The sequence below is a fragment of the Lactuca saligna genome, chromosome 1 (assembly GCF_052625555.1).
Source record: "Lactuca saligna cultivar CGN05327 chromosome 1, ASM5262555v1, whole genome shotgun sequence".
NCBI classification, from domain to species: Eukaryota; Viridiplantae; Streptophyta; class Magnoliopsida; order Asterales; family Asteraceae; genus Lactuca; species Lactuca saligna.
Window position 1 is genome coordinate 12,149,659 of NC_136417.1, and position 17,206 is coordinate 12,166,864.

The 17,206-nt window shown below is 33.5% G+C and overlaps 1 protein-coding gene and 2 non-coding genes across 4 annotated transcripts; all 3 read right to left on the reverse strand.

Annotated features, from left to right (window-relative positions):
* Positions 1–2,193: 2,193 nt before the first annotated feature.
* Positions 2,194–2,278, reverse strand: LOC145028104 (small nucleolar RNA SNOR75). Its single transcript, XR_013675859.1, has one exon. It is a non-coding gene; the product is annotated as a small nucleolar RNA SNOR75 (small nucleolar RNA).
* Positions 2,279–2,312: 34 nt separating this feature from the next.
* On the reverse strand, positions 2,313–2,436 carry LOC145027876 (small nucleolar RNA SNORD14). The gene has a single exon (XR_013675639.1). It is a non-coding gene; the product is annotated as a small nucleolar RNA SNORD14 (small nucleolar RNA).
* Positions 2,437–9,768: 7,332 nt separating this feature from the next.
* BIM1 (basic helix-loop-helix (bHLH) DNA-binding superfamily protein) lies at positions 9,769–14,957 on the reverse strand. 2 transcript variants are annotated; one of them, XM_078967000.1, is made up of 12 exons: positions 14,541–14,957; positions 13,842–14,168; positions 13,579–13,650; positions 12,352–12,747; positions 12,162–12,282; positions 11,929–12,056; positions 11,708–11,798; positions 11,376–11,445; positions 11,183–11,278; positions 10,504–10,931; positions 10,282–10,414; positions 9,769–10,170 (listed from the first exon to the last, which is right to left on the reverse strand). In XM_078967000.1, exons 2-12 carry the CDS (start codon positions 13,876–13,878, stop codon positions 10,060–10,062), a joined length of 1,683 nt encoding a protein of 560 aa, XP_078823126.1. In that variant the 5' UTR covers positions 13,879–14,168; positions 14,541–14,957; the 3' UTR covers positions 9,769–10,059. The 2 variants fall into 2 exon arrangements, with proteins under 2 accessions (XP_078823126.1, XP_078823063.1); XM_078966937.1 differs by having other exon boundaries at positions 11,708–11,816.
* Between the last annotated feature and the right edge of the window lie 2,249 nt (positions 14,958–17,206).

Sequence of the window (17,206 nt, forward strand, 5' to 3'; positions counted from 1 at the left end):
TAATGAAGACCGGGTCGTTGAAACTATTCAGCCCAGTAACCCACTACCCGACCCGATTGTCGATGAATTACCTAGCCCACCGAGTACGCCCACATCACCCATTTCCCCAAATTCATCGAACACTGAAAGCTCTGATGAAGCCCCACGACGTTATTGACTGCTCACAGATCTGTATGAGAATACAGAGGAGATTCGATTACCCCCTAAAGAACTTCTTCTATTATGTAGTCTCGATGAGCCAGCCACTTACACAGAAGCAAGCAAGAAAGATGCGTGGGTACAGGCGATGAATGAAGAACTGACCTCGATCGAGAAGAACAATACGTGGAGCTTAGTAGATCTACCCAAGAATCGAAAACCCATTGGACTGAAATGGGTATTCAAACTAAAAAGAGATCCAGAAGGAAGAATCGTGAAGCACAAAGCCCGTCTAGTAGCAAAGGGATATGTACAGAGGTATGGGGTTGATTTCGAAGAAGTCTTTGCACCGGTGGCAAGAATCGAAACAATTAGACTGATCTTAGCTCTAGTTGGGTCAAACGGGTGGAAAATACATCACTTAGATGTCAAGTCAGCATTTTTGAATGGAAATTTGAAGGAAGAAGTGTATGTTTCACAGCCAGATGGATACCAGAAGAAAGGGGAAGAACACAAGGTACTAAAATTATCTAAAGCCCTCTACGGTCTCAAGCAGGCTCCTAGGGCTTGGAATGCCTGCTTAGATCAACACTTGAAAAATCTAGGCTTCAAAAGATGTGCCTATGAATACTCAGTTTACACGAAGAAGGAAAAAGGAAACATATTGATTGTTGGTGTCTATGTCGACGACCTTTTAGTCACAGGAAGCTGCCCAAATACTGTGAAGATGTTCAAAAAGGACATGAGTACTAAGTTTGAAATGAGTGATCTTGGACTCCTGACCTATTATCTAGGAATCGAAGTAAATCAGCATGAAGAAGGAGTTTCCTTGAAGCAAGAAGCCTATGTAAAAGCTCTCCTAGACAAGACACGAATGAAAGCTTGCAATTCCACAAGGGCACCAATGGAAAACAAGCTAAAACTGCGAAAGAAAGAAGCAAGAGAGCTGGTCGATCCTACAGAGTATCAAAGTATAGTGGGTGCACTAAGGTACTTAACACATACTCGTCCAGATATTTCTTTTGCAGTAGGAATAGTTAGTAGATTTATGTAAAAGCCAATGCTGGAACACCTTCAAGCAGTAAAGTGCATACTCAGATATGTGAAGGGCACTGTGAATTTTGGTTTGGAATACACAAAGGGGAAAGAAAAGGTAACTCTCACTGGCTATTCAGATAGTGACATGGGAAACGATGTGAATGAAAGGAAAAGCACTATGGTGTTCTATATCAACAACAATTTGATTACATGGGCATCGCAGAAACAGAGATGTGTTGCACTCTCATCGTGTGAAGCAGAATTCATGGCAGCTACTTTAGCAGCCTGTCAGGGAATCTGGTTGAGAAGGTTAACAAGTGAGATAACTGGTCAAAAAGTACCACTAGTAAAACTACTTGTGGATAACAAATCTGCATTGGAGCTAATGAAAAATCCAGTGTTCCATGGAAGGAGTAAACACATAGATATCCGTTTTCATTTCATTCGTGAGTGTGTAGAAAATGGAGACATCATTGTTACTCATGTGGACAGTAAGGAACAGAAGGCTGATATTCTAACCAAACCACTTGGGAGATTGAAGTTTGAAGAGATGCGAAAGCTCGTTGGAGTTAAGAAGGTATGAATTCTGAATTAAAGGGGAAAATGTTGAAATAATTCAGAATTCCTTAGTTTATTTAATTATGCACGTTTAAATGAGTAGCTGAATAAATCAAAGCCATGTTGGCTGTAGTACCGAGTCTTATGCGTAGTAGAGATAGTTGAGGTAGTTGCTAATTAATCGCACTTTATTTTGCTTAAATAGTTGTCGACTCTGTAAGTTGAGGTACCACCTCTAATCAGTTTATCATCTTTAATGAAGTTCAAGCTTTAAGCTATATACCCTGTTTTTTGTTGTGTCACTGTGCCATTGCTAATAAGCTTTGCAGTTTTGTTTTTGGTCTAACAAACTCCATTTCCAATCTTGCGAATTTTAGTTGATTTCAATCGAAAACACGTCATCAAGATATGAAACACTTATGGAGGAAACGATAGGAAATAAGAATATAATTGAAGGTTATCTCTCAGACAAATGCCTCGTTTTGTCTTCACGATGAATGGAATGGATATATCAGACTCGTCATCAATGAAATCATCACAGAGAAAACACATAATACTAAATATTATTATTTTAAAGAAAGTTCAGACATCCAAGGAAGGAGTGAAACAACACTAGCTCTCAAGCCTGGCGAAGGCGAAAGCTCTTAGGCGGCCACTGCGAATGTCTCTGAGAAACAAGCCTTTGGATTATCATCATCAGTTCCATTTCCATATCAATTCAAACATAAATCAAATCAAATAAAAATTGCAAAACGTTTTTCCGAACAAATTCAAATCTCGCACCCCATTGACATGTTTGTCAGACTAGATGTGCATCGAATGTAAGAGGATATCATTCCATTTTGGAAAGGCAATTGGAAATTTGGACAAGGAACATACTATCCATCGTACTCAATATTCCAATTTGGAAGACCTTTTACTATCTTTATAAAATTAAAAAAAAAAGGCGCAAGTTAACCATTCAGAAAATGAGACTAATTCAGCGGATACTAGATTTGATATTTAGGGTTTGGTGGATGTAAATAGATGCGAGAAACATGGTCGTATGTATTTATTATATAGAGGGATTTGGGGATTAGGGTTTCGTGGTGCGATGATATGTTGATGGCGGCGGCGTTGGTTCCGCTTCTTTCCTCCAAACGATCAAAAGATTTTGAGCTAAAAAATAACGGATATTTTTAAAGGGAAATCTTATTAAATCCTAATATTAAGAAAAATCCGTATACTTTAATTACTTTTCAAATTTATCAAAATATCAAGTAAAATTGTTGTGTGATATTGTATTTCTCTTTTTCGTTCTTAGATTATTAAAAAAAAAACGATGTCACAAGAGGTGACGTTATTTATTTTTGTTTCAATGTAAAAATGAAAAATATAAATATATATTAAAAAACAACTTGTAATTAAAAAAAAAACAAAAACGGATATTTTGGTTAATATGAAAGGTAACAGAAAATATAAGGTTTTTTATACATATAAAAAAATGATATTGTTTTTTCTTAATGTTGGTTGATAAATAGTTGTATTTTTTCGGTATTTTGCTCTTTAATTTACGAAAAAATTTTAAACTAAATTTATTTACGAAACCATGAATTATTGATACAAATGATTGTTTGACCTTTTTATCCCGGTTTGTAGGTTTCATTGCTTACATGAATGTCTAGTTATTAAACGAGTTAAGAAAATCTTCATTAAAATCTCATTATTTTACGCTAATTTACTAATAAGTTCCAAACTAAACTTTGTTTATAATATTGCCATTTTTTTCTTGCAAGACGCAATTTACACCGTGTTCCCGAGTTCAACTTAACGATACAAAATAAAAGAAATGTGTGAAAATGAGAAGAAAATAAAAAAAAAATATGGTGTGTTGCTGAGTTTGATTAGGCCGTCTGGTATGGGTATCACGAAGCCATTCGTGGTCTAGGTGGCCACGGTGGTTTTCCGTGCACACCATCCCAGTCCTCTTATAGTGCTGATCTTGAACCACGAGTGTGGTCTCTCGTGTTGGCCGCCACAATTCACCACAGAGTCTTTCTTCTCTTTTCCTCTCCTCTTTTCTCTTGCAGCTTACACCCACAATGACCACATTCCTTCGTTGTGAGTATACTGGATTGAGAATAGAAGGAGAGTGGAAGAAGAAGATGATGAGGTGTATACACACCACGAGCCTTCTCGTGATGTGTATATAGGATAACCTTAAAGGAAAGAAGTGGAAGGAGATGGAGGGAAAAGAAATAAATACTTTTCCTCCTCACATTTCTTCCGATTTCGGAGGATTTGGAAAGAAAAAATAAATAATTAATTTTGCTTATTTTTTTTCTCAAACTCAGAAACACAAAAAAAAATTTTGTTTTTTTTTTCCTTTTTTTTTTTTTTTTTTTTTTTTCTGATTTTTGTTTTTTTTCTTCTTCTCTATTCTTTTGTTAACATTGAGAACTATGCTTTATCGATTTTCATTACTGACTTGGATGCTTAATCGTTAAATAAGTTGTTGAGATTGATATGTTAAATTATATAATGCTAAATTTAGAGTAAAACTTCATATCATGCTACATTATATATTTTATGGAATATGAAATACATTGAACAAAAACTACAATAATTACATCAAATAACAAAAATTTCATCATTTTCGAGGTTTATAAGAAATTTCAACCTGTCCATCGAATTTGATGTAATCCATCAAATCCATATTATCAAATTCATTTCCCACATTTTTCAGGCCAACACAAACTTTATCAGTTTCATTGCTAACAATAGTTTGACATGGACGTCTAGCTATTATATGAGTTGATGATATATATATATATATATATATCAAGTTTTACAGTAAATGTATCGTCATATAAACCATCATATTCATCTCTTGAGCTCATTTAATTGTTAGACATTCATGTCGACAATATAACCGCTAAAATGTTTGTTACATGGAGAAAATAAATCGTAAACAAATCATAGTTTGGAAGTTATTCGTAAATTATGGTAAAATAATGAGACTTAATTGGAGATTTCTACAAATCATTTAATGATTAAGTGTCCACGAAACTAATAACCAGGAGAAAATGATCAAATCATCATTCTTACTGCTAATTCATCGTTTTTCGTAAATAAATATTAATTTGAAACTTATTCGTAAATTAGGGTAGAAATAATAAGATTTTAATAGGGATTTTCCTATTCGTAAAAGTTAAAATTAATAAGTTTGGATATATAAAAAGCCTTAATAATTTTAGATTATTGATTTCCCAAGTTATTTTTTTTTTCAAATACAATTTCATACTTTTCCTTTTTTCTATTATTTTATTCTAGCGGTTTTAGGAAATTAATGATTAATCATCTATAATTAATAAAAAAGAAAAGCAAAACCTAACTTTTTTTCTTAAAAAATCAATATATTTAACATTTTTCTTTTACGTTTTGTTTTTGTTGCCTCGTATCTTATGTTCTTGCCCTATAATACTTTTCAACAATAAATTTGAAAGAAATATCAATAGACATCAATAACTATTTAAAGAGATGTTTAGAGATTTCTTCTATAGAAGAACAACGTAAATGCTTGGAGACACCGAAATCTCATCTTCAATTGTTTTTGAAATCAAACAAAAAGACAATTTACCAAATTCAATATATTTTTACAATCTACTTTTCACATTTTATGTAATTTGATTTTATCATAATACCAATAGATTATTTGGAATCTTAATTATTTTCTTCAATAATAAGAGTCAACAAAAATTTAAGCATTATTTTGATATTTATTTCAAATTAGGAGATGTTGAATCTTCGGTTAATAAGCATATAATCTTTTAGAATCCAAATTAACAATGTATAAGCAAATATGTAGCTATTTGTGATTCCGTCTAAGTTAATATACATACAACATTAGTCTGTAAATTAGCGAACCTGAAACCATTTGTGATAAAATTTCATTCAAGTTAGAAGATGTAGAACCTTCGGTTTTTCAAATTAGAAAACACATATACAAGCGAACCTCAAACTTCATCCACCAAGAACAACATAAGCAACATCATTATCAACAAGAACAAGAAAATTGTGAGCTAAATCGAAAAAGTTAATCAAATAAATACGAGGGTTTTTTTTTTCAATGTTGTTCAGCAAAAAAAATCATTTACCGAAAAACCTGTTATAATGATCATAATAGAAAAAGTTGAAAGAACATAAGGATCTTTTTACTATTTCTGATAAAAAAAAAATTAGGTTTAAATTGAAGTGTTATCTATGTTTTAGATTCTGATCCAACAAATTGTTATATCATTGCATCAGAATCTACACATCTTTAAAAATTGTTAGATTTTAATCTTTACATCGTATTTCATGGTCCAAAATACCATTTTTATTTTTTATTTTTACTTTTATTTAATTTTTCGTTAAAAAAATAGATGTATGTTGCATATGTTTTCTATCTTATACTTTCATGGGTTGTCCAAAAAGTGACTGTCAAGTCTTATATGTGTTTTTGAGATATTAGATTCTGAATACACTCATTGGGTTTCAACTTCAAACATATTCATATTATTTTCAAATTTATTGTAGTTTGAAATTTGGACTATTAGGTGTCACATACAGTTAGTTCAAACGCAGTGCATGCAAGATAAATAGAGCCCCGAGTGTACTTCATCCGAAATATCATCCTTTGAACTATTTAAGTCAAATCCCAATTGTTTAACTGATATTCTGAAACAAAATGGAATAGTCGGGATTACAATAATTTGAAGATGATAATCATTTTTAAATTCCCAAAAGTTAGAATATTAACTTAAATCCTTAATGATCATTTACACCCCGTTCGCGAGTTGACCTTAACAAGAGAAACAAAAAGAAATTGATGGAAGTGAGAGAAAAATAAAAAAAATTAGTGTTCCCGAGCGTCATTAAATAAATGAAGTGGAAGAAAATGGAATGATTACTTTCTCACCTAACTTTCCTTTCGATTTAGACGGATTTAGAGAGAAAGAACAAAATGTTTCATTTTCCTTTCATTTCTCTTCGACTCGGGAACACAAAAGACAAATTTATTTCCTTTTATTTCTTTTCTTTTCTCTCCTATTTTCTTTTCTCTTATTTTCTTTATCTTTGCTAAAACTCAGAAACGAGGTGTTAGTATTTTCCATTTTTAGAGTAAACACATCATTTGAACAACACACATCAAACCCGCGTATAACGCATCATGAGACTGTGAGGAGTGGTCACACACAGCCCACCAAAAACGTACTGACACAGCTGTGCCATGTTAGATTCACCGCCGACCCACCAAACATTGGAAATGGTTACCACTCCACAAATTATTTTATTTTTATAAACATTATATTAAATAAAAAACACTATTTATAACATTTTTTTTTGAAAACATAAAAAAAATAAAACCACATTTCATTAATTTAAAACTTAAATTGCTAAAATTAAACATTACATTGTCTAAATAAAATAAAATTTAAAAAACATAAAAAACATAGAAAAAAATCATCATCGTTGTCGTCACCGACATCATCCGCCTCGTTGTCACCATTGTCATCATTCTTGTCGTCACCGTCCCCATCCTCCTTGTTGTCACCATCGTCATCCTCTTCGTTGTCACCATCATTTTGCCCTTGAAATGGTCTTTCCCATATGTATTGGGTTAAATCATGTCGTAGATTATGATATATTTCATGGTTTTTTATTTCCAAAACCCTTGAGAAGTATGTCAGACTGTCAATTTGTATTACTGCAGGTGGATTAAGTAAGTCGTTTGTGGTATATGAACAAATAGCCCTACAACCTTCTTCTATTACCATGTTATGTAAAATAACATAAACAGTCAACACCATTGTCAAATTTTCCCTATCCCATGTTTGTACGAGATGTTTGATTATGTGTTACTTTTGTTTGAGGACTCCAAACGCCCGTTCTACATCCTTCCTTGCAGATTCTTATGCTAACTTGAACATTTTTTGTTTATCGTCGGTCGGAAATGTGTATGACTTGACAAATACAGCGTATTTTGGTTATATCCCATCACCTAGGTAATACCCATATTTATTACTATTGACAACATATGACATTTCTGGTGCTTTACCCTATAAAATATCGTTAAATATCGGAGACGCTTGGAGCACATTCAGGTCATTGTTTGACCCCGCCATACCAAAGAATGCATGTCAAAACCATAGGTCATTTGAAACCATTGCCTCCAAAATAACAGTCGGCACCCCATGATCACCTCGCGTGAACTGACCACGCCACGCGTTGGGACAATTTGCCCACTCCCAATGTGTACAATCAATGCTACCAAGCATCCCTGGAAAACCATGTTTAGCTTGATGTGCGGCATTCAACTGTCCGACATCGCTTTTAGTCGGATTTCGCAAGCATATGTCACGTTAAAACTTTATAACATACTCACAAAATAGATATGTACACTCTCGACCCGTCCTTTCAGACATTTTCAGATATTCATTTGATGCGTCTACGACGATGTCGTATGCCAATTGTCTAAGAGGGGCCGTACATTTTTATATCGTAGTAAAACCGCGTTTACCTCTAGCATCCCATCGTAATTGGAAAAATTCATAATTACTTGTCAAATCTCTAGCTATATGTAAAAATAAATTTTTATTAATACGAAAACGTTCTTCAAATTTCGATAAATCATATAAACTATCAACAACAAAATAATCACGTACCAAAAATTCATGTGCCGTCTCTCGATCCTGGTTGATCCATTTTCTATGCTTATTCTCGACGTTTGAACTTTCGCCCCTCTCACGTACCATGTTTCATGCCGCGGACAACAACGTACACAAAATAAAATCCTCATCAAAATCGTTATCATCGGATGACGAAGAAATCATATGTGGAAATTATCCATTTTTTGGTTTAATGTGTGTGTTTTGTTTTGAAAAAATATGAATGTGTTATAGTGGAAATTATATTTAAAATTGATGTATATATAGAGAGAATTTGAAAAACTAATAAAAATATATTTTTTTTTAATCGTCAAACGGTCGAATATAACATTCCAAATTAAATGGGCCAATCAAAGCTAGCGTCTTCATCCATATGCCGCCTCATGCCACACGCAACCCATCGGGACTTGGAGGCAAGGCAGTGTTCATGCGTGGGGAGGCATGCCACCTCAGCCCAACACGCCTGAAGGGGATAGAACTCCCGAAGACTCTAAATGCCTTCCATACAATTTGAGCAACACACATCAACACATATATCGTAGCGTGTTTATTGGAAGCATGAGATTATTAAAAAAAAAGAGAAAAAAAAAGAGGCCGAAGAAGAAGAATGATTTAAGCGCCGAAGTGTATAATATTATTAAAAAAAAAAAAAAAAAATTGGGCCCTTGAAATTTTTATTCAATTGCCCAAGTTGCCCCTGCCCCGGCCATGGGATTCAGCTAGACTAGATGACGGAGTCTTAGAAGCTTTTGGTCTTATTGGAATCGAGTATGCACTGTTTCATTGTCCGTATTTTATTATCTATACTCTAGTTAGGCATATGTATTTATTGTGTTTAAACAGAGTTCAATAAATTGATCATTTATTTATGGGACAGAAATACTACTCTTATTTGTCGCTATTCGTACTTTAACAAATTTGTGTTCCTAATTAAGTTCTTATTTATTTCATAAGTTTCCTTCAAGTTGGTGGCGACTCCTTCTCGAAGATAGTATTTCTTTAGTTTCACGTCCCTTTTCTCCTCCTTAAGTCTGAAATTAATGGGCAAGCTTCTCCATATGTTCATCCCACAACAAAAAGTTTAAAGTCGTCTACAATTAAAGTTCGATACTGCACCATGAGGAATAGTATTCCAACAAGTCAGAATAAATTAATGATGGGAATTTATATTAGAAATCTATTTTGTTCATCTCATTTAGTTAAATATCTTCGCCTTAAAATATCCAGATGATGATAACCAATAGCCGCTTTAGAAGATTGAAACTGACCACTTAAACATAACATGATAAGAACCTGAAAACATGCTTCGACTTATTTAAAAGTCTTAAAGAGGTCTCGTTGCAAGTATCCACAATAAAAATGGGTGTTGGTTTCAATAAATTTCCAATAATCCTATCAATCTAACTACAGAACTACGCCTCTTTATAGAGACAAGCAATGAATAATAACAATACATTTGTGTCAATATATTCTATGCAACACCCCCTGACCTCCCCCCTCCCATGTACATCGTATCTCCAAACAAAAAAAAAAAAAAAAAAAAAAAAACATAAATGATCCTCAATAATGTGAAAGGACCAAAAAATTAGTAAGGATGATACCAAATATTAATTAATCGGGTTTATCCTAGTAACCTTTAGTTTCTGCTTGCCTTAAACCTCTTCAATCCTTTATCGCTCTTTTCTTCCCGTGTGCTTGCAAGTCGTGAACGTCCCACCGTCTCATTAATGGTAGGGACTCCATGTTTCTGTTTCCAAAAAGTACACAAAAACATTAAAATAAAGTCAATGACACAAAAAAAAAATTAATTTTTGTCATCCCACTCAAATTACGTAAATGCCCTCGAAATCGTAACCACCTTTAGAACGGGTGTTGAGGAATCATGCGTAGTGATAGTTGCTCTTTTCCCTAGGTCAATTTGTACGGAGATGTTGGCATGAGATAGGTCGACACCCGAGCTTTGTAGCGCTTGCGTTAGCGTAGTCAATAACCTGTTTCCACACCAATTCGTTGGTAAAAAAAAAAATTAATAGATAAACAAAAGGAGCATGAATTTGGTATTTTTTATATGTATATGTACCCTTGAGAGTAGATGGTGGAGATGCTAATGGTGCCACTTTCGATTGTTAGTTCCTGGTCTTTTAATTTATCAGTAGCAAGGGTACAATCGGATGTACATGATCTTGAATGCTGCAAATGGGATGACGTGTTGACTGTATCGGGTACCATGGCTGGAATTGGGGCGGTGGCACTGGTGCTTCCGCAACCAGGGGAGTATATGTTTGGCTGCAATGGTGAAGGAAAAGGAGATCCCTTGTTGGTCAACTGCGGGTGTTGACCGATTTCCTTCATGGTTTCAAGGGAAGAAATGTCGGAATCGAATAGGTTTTGTCCCTTTTTTGGAAGGTCAATGCACTTGTTCTCGTTGACTTTTGGGGTGTATAGCAATGCACCGTTTTGGACTTGTGGTTGATCAATGAAACCTTCTGTTACTTGTTGGTTATTGTTCTGTTTGAATCAAAATTGAGAGAGATGATAAAATTATATAATAGGTTGTACTGTGTTTGATATGTACTGGATTACGACTCGGTTAGACAAAAGTTGCAACCTTTTGTCTCTTTTGTCTGTGCAAAAGACGTGAACCATTCCTCATCATAGAAAATAGCCCTAGAAATGTTTTGTCAGTGTGACAAATGAAATGGAAACTAAGAATTGGGGTTTAACAATTAGAGAAAGAATATGTGAAATCTTCAACTTACCCATGGCATGATTGTTGGTGGTTCGTTATTCCATCCCCGACATGTATCCTCAAACTTGTTCACCTTCTCTTGTAGAAATTGAATGTATTCAATAACCTAGAAAATTCACAAAACTCATAGCTTAGATATTTGTCAAGTTTTGAGTACTGAAGATAAAAGAAATTAATCAGAGATGTGTCTCATAGTGTGGTACCTCTAATAGAAATGATGCCTTATCTCTCTTTTGATCTCCATGAGGGATGAGTTCTCTCAACATAGAAAATCTGCACAAGTATTATATCAAATGTCAAATGGTAATATATCCATCTTAGCTCAATGCCTACAAAAAGGATCCACAGGTTAACTACACTTCCTTTGCATGTAATTGAGGGTTGAGGGTGGCTTGAGAGATTAATATATACGATTGTAATAATAATTTGTCATACAGTAAATTGTTTTAGAGTTCTCCATGTTTATAAACATCATGTGTTATTATATTGTTGGGAATCTTTGAGACCACATATAAGAATAAGATGTAGTTAGTACCTGTCATTAATTTTGCTTCTTCTACGTTGCTCAGTAGCAGAATGCTTGGAACGCGGGGTGTTGGGCTTTTGATCATTGTGTGCTGCGTCCACTTTAACAGACAAAACACCTATCATTTTCCAATTAAAAAAATAAATAAATTGTACACTAATGATCATGATATGATTTCATTTTTTGTGAAACTTTGGAAATTAAAATAGCCAAGAGTTAAAAAATAAAACCTTTGTAGTGTGAAGATGGTTCTTTCTTGATAACAAACTCTTCTTCTTCATCATCCTCATCTTCTTGTGTATTCTTACCAGATTTCAACATCTCAACAAAACTCTGATTCTTCTGTGTTGACGATGGACTGCATATTAAAATCACCATTATAAAAAGCATTAGATATAAACAAGATTACTATATAATTTATAAAAGATATGAAATTAAGTTGAAAGAAATCCAACATATATACCGAGAAGATGAGAGAGAACTGATAGTCGTGCTCTGATGGTTATGAGCAGATGACGACTGTGATGGTCGCTCCACTGACGTCATCCACGGCGATGGAACTCCTCCGATCTTCATCCCCCCATCTGTTAACAAAACTTTATTAATTCTCACGAAAACACACACTTACTTCTATATATAATTTTTTTTTTTACCTCTTATAACATGCCTATTTCCTGCAATATTCTCCTTCCCTGTCTTTCCCTTTTTTACTGTAGATTCCTCCCACAGCGAAAACCCACTCCCTGTGTAAGAACTGCAGTTTGAAGTTTCGTCGTTTTTATCACTGCCGCTAGATTGTGCGGCGGCGATGAGGACACCTTCAGGCTTTGCCACCCTTTGACTTTGATTGATACAAGAAATATGACTAATACTGTAAGTCCCAATCCCGCCAGGAAGGATGTGCTCCACCGCAGTAGGAGCCGGAGCCGGCGGAAGGGACTTTCCGGCCGGTGGTGGTTCTTCGATTTTCTTTCCTACTTCTTTGGTAGTACCATTCTTTCCGACTCGTTCTAATGGTTGCAAGAAGTCATGTGTTTCAAGGTAGCCACCTGTTTGATAAAAGATTTAATAACGATTTTTATTTATTAAAAGGTCATATCATATGTGAAAATAAATGCTAAAGATATAAAAATGATTTTTTTTAATTTCTGAAAATAGGAAAAGATTTAAGAAAAGAAAAGACATAGATGGGAAGGTTAGGTGTGTGGATGCACCACGTGATAGCCAACATGAATCCACTACTGCTCTAAAATGCGGTTGATATTTTTATCACCGATCCCAACAAAGACATTTCTCTTCATCGTTTTTGTCGTCCTTTATCTATCTTCTTTTGTCTCTTTCAGTCTTTTTCTACATTTCTTGCTTTTTCAACTTTTCATAAACTTATATTATTTTGACACATAATGCATCAAAAAGTAAATAAAATAATTGTAAATGTAAAAGGGTAATTTCTACCATTAACAAAAACAATCATCCATCTGTATAAATAATAAATAATGAATACAGCAAACTTAATCTGGAAACGTCATAACAAACTTTACTATAAATTAATACATTTGCGTATTAAATGTATGACATAATACTATATTATTTTAAATACATAAAGATCTCTTATTCTAAACATTTTTATGATACTAATTAAGATAATACAAGCATTTGATTCCTCTTTTGTTCAACTAAGCAAGGTATGTCAATATGTCATAGCCAGCAAGATCACTCTTCTTTTTTGAAGAGATGATGATCTCAATTCTCAATTCTCAACATAAACCTTAATAACGACTTCGAGTTTGACAATAATACTAACTATGAAGATTTAAATTAATCAAAGTGGATGATGAATTAAATAATTAGGAGAATATAAAGGGAATAAATTTGTTTACCAGGGGGAGTAGGAGATGGATCTTGCTGGGAAGGTGAATAAAGTGAAAGAAAGTCATGCGTTGGTTTTCTACCTGTAAATTCAACAAAAAAAATCAACGTCATCCACACATACAAACACACACACACACACCCCATCGTTAACTCTCATAACAAGTAGCAACAATTCCCCCTTCTGTTGGTTGACGTACATCCACGCACGCATCCTGTGTGTGTACGTATGAGCACGTGCGCGTGAAAGAGAGAGGGAAAAAAGAGTGGGTACCTTGGGCTCCAAAGGGACGAGGTTGAGGAAGCTCCATCAAGATTTACAGATTTTGCTTCTCCTCCTTTGGATTGGATCCAATTGATTAGGGCAAAACAAAACGGACAGATGTTGTGTCAGGTGAGGTGAGGAAGGGTCGCGGAATTTTTGAATTTATTTTTGCTGTTGGGAAATTATGGAAACGAGAACGAAAGTGAAACGTCACGGATGTCCAGATCTAGTAGCACCGCCCATGTAGATGACGTGACCGCGGTTGCGCCTCCTCTTCTTGAACCTTGGAGGCGCATTCACCACGTAATTCCGACTGAAATTGGTAGATTCCACCACCTTCACAAAACACAAATCTAACAATTAGGAAAATTCGCTTCTGCTGTTTGTACAGGAAATTCAAGTTGTTCGTCTTCTATGGATAATTTTGTAAACAGAATTTTGGAAAAAGCACAAGGATGCAAATCGAGAAATTTACCTAGCCTAAAATTCTAAACCACTTTGATTAAACAAGTTAACGTAGTAGACAGAATGAATTTATTTTTACTTCACAATTCAGCTCTCTAAAATCATAATCGCAGATACAAACAGAGAAACTAGAAGAAAAACTCCTGGAGAAAATAAAAATAAACAGAAACAGGAAACGTAGAAGGCAGGAACCCCGATCGAAAACGAAAGGAAGTAAAACTGAGACGATCGACAGATGCGTACCCTTAATCGATCTGAACGTGTATATTTCTGCGAAATTCAGTTGTTAGAACTGCTTTGAAGATGATTACGGAGGAGAATTGCGAAACCAGTAGCCATCAATTAAAATGTTCCATGGAATTCATTCGCAAATCTTTCTTTCCAGAAAATTTTATACAATAAACCTCCTCCACCTCTTGTGCAGGTGGTGTTGTGAAGAAAGTATAGAGAATTGTGTATGTATATGGTGATGGCGATGAAGTGATGATGATGATGTAAAGCAACAGTGTCTGCGCTGTGATGAAAGATAGGATTGTCAGTCCAGAATCCAGATCTCTCTCTCTCTCTCTCTCTCTCTCTCTCTCTCTCTCTCTCTCTCTCTCTCTCTCCCTCCCTCTCTTTCTCTCTCTAACAAAGTTCTTGAGTGTGTGTGATTTTGGTTTTGATAAACAAGTGTGTTTTTATATGGTCACCGTTTCGTCGTCGATAAATTGGATGTAAAGTTCTAACTACGTTTCGCTAACGTCCGTTACCCTCCGCCGCAACTCCTTTCACCATGACGCTCTTACACCGTTATACGTTAACCATGTTATTTGAAAGCTTTATTAGAAGGTAGTTAGTCACGTAATCGTATGTTTTTAAGATATTGACGTAACAACCCTAAATTTTGTAAAAATTACGGTTGTACAATAAATACGTTTTATGTTTGTAAATATATGAACTTTATAATTTTTTATTTTACATTTGTCATTCTTACCGATCATGTTTCTATATTATAATAAAATAAAATTCATAAATTAAACCTTAAAACTTATAATTTTTTTACATTACCTAAGTATGATTTTTTTTTTTAATAATTATAAACATATTTATATTTTTATATGAAAATTTATTTAATTAAACATTATATTTAGATTCTTTTTAAATGTTATTTCTTTGTACACAAGATTTTCCCTTTATTTTATTTATATGGTTTAAAAAGTAATAATATGTTTTAAGATGTTAAATAAATATTTGAGTAAATTATTAAAATCGTCCCTATGGTTTGGTTAAAATTTCACGTTTGATCTCTAACTTTTTTTTTTCACTCGAATCGTCCCTATGGTTTGGGTCAAAATTGCACGTTTGGTCTCTAATTTTATGTATCTAACGGACGAAAAACGCAACAAAATCAAACCATATGGACGATCCAAGTGCAAAAGAAAAGTTAGGAACCAAACGTGAAATTTTGACCAAACCATAGAGTAGATTTCAGTAATTTACTATAAAAATTTAAAATCTATATATATATATATATATATATATATATATATATATATATATATATATATATATATATATATATATATAAAAGTATAAACATGTATTTATATATTTTTTGGAAATATCAACATGTTTTTAGATATATAAACACATATTTTTTATGTATTCAGAAGAACGAGGAAGACCATTTCTATTTTCATAAGACATCTAAATTGGAAAAATATAGAATTCAAGTTAGTTGATTTTAGTCCTTAATTATTAACCAATAAAATAAATTAATGCTAGGATCCATATTTTCATTTCGTAATACAAAAAGGGATGCCGTAATCATATCACGAAACAATTTTAGGTAGGTAGAAATATTTCACCAACTTCAATCGTATGAAACTCCTAGATCTTTTGAGATATTCATTGAAATATCAATGACACGTTTAATCTCAGATTATGTTCTAACCAATTGTGACTGAGATGTCGATGATCACAATTAATATGTGAATAACCATGAAAATTCGTTTAAACACCCCCGATTGACTATAGTCTCCCATTTATGTGCCGGTTAACCACACACGCTCTATCAACAATTATATACACAAATTGTTTCATCATTTCATCTTTATGGTCTCACACTAGTGTGTCGGTTAACCACACGCTTCACTACCGACTCATAAAGAAATGATGTACGCTTTTATGGATAAACATACAATTTCACATTTTCTTAAAGTAAATAGAGTGGAGTTTTAGAAGGTTCTAGTACTTTATAGCAGTATACTTTTAATGTGATTATGTCATATCGTACCTGTTCAGCTAATGATCATCCACCACGCAAAGGAGCAGTGGGTGAAAATGACACCCTTTCAACGGTCATTTTATAAGTAGGTTCATTATACCCCTCATATAGAATGACTTCGTGAATAGGTATACTACCGATTTGACTGACTTTTCTTATAGATATAGTAATTAAAATGTTTATATATGTATAAGGTGTATTTTAAAACACAAGGTTTAGATATTAATTATCTAAATTAATCGTATAATTAATTAATCAACTTAAACCTATCATGGATTTATAATTATCTTTTTATTAATCTTATAATTAAATTTATTATTAAATCCATAAGTTTAATGCAATTTTATTAATTTTATAATTAAAAATTATCCATCCAAAATTATCTTCTAATATTTAAGGTTTTATTTTTAATTATCTAAGGCATTTAAAATTCAAATTTTGGCGGAATTAAAACCAAATAACAACCAAAAATAACCATACAAATCAGATTGGGCAGAAAATCCTGAAATTCAGTTTTGTACTATAGTCACGTCGTGACAGGAAGATTTTTTGAAAAAATTATTTTGTTCAGTTCATATCATGTACAATCAATGTTAGACACACCAGGGATCTAATATCTCTGATGAGTTTTATAGCTTAT

What these genes read in the sequence shown, in the direction of transcription:
- BIM1 (XM_078966937.1), bottom strand. Translation starts at nt 13,878, where the DNA reads ATGGAGCTTCCTCAACCTCGTCCCTTTGGAGCCCAAG. An exon ending in AGTTCTCTCTCATCTTCTCG is followed by an intron (nt 12,057 to 12,161) that starts GTATATATGTTG and finishes TTTAATATGCAG; the next exon opens with TCCATCGTCAACACAGAAGA. An exon ending in AGAAGCAAAATTAATGACAG is followed by an intron (nt 11,446 to 11,707) that starts GTACTAACTACA and finishes ATACTTGTGCAG; the next exon opens with ATTTTCTATGTTGAGAGAAC.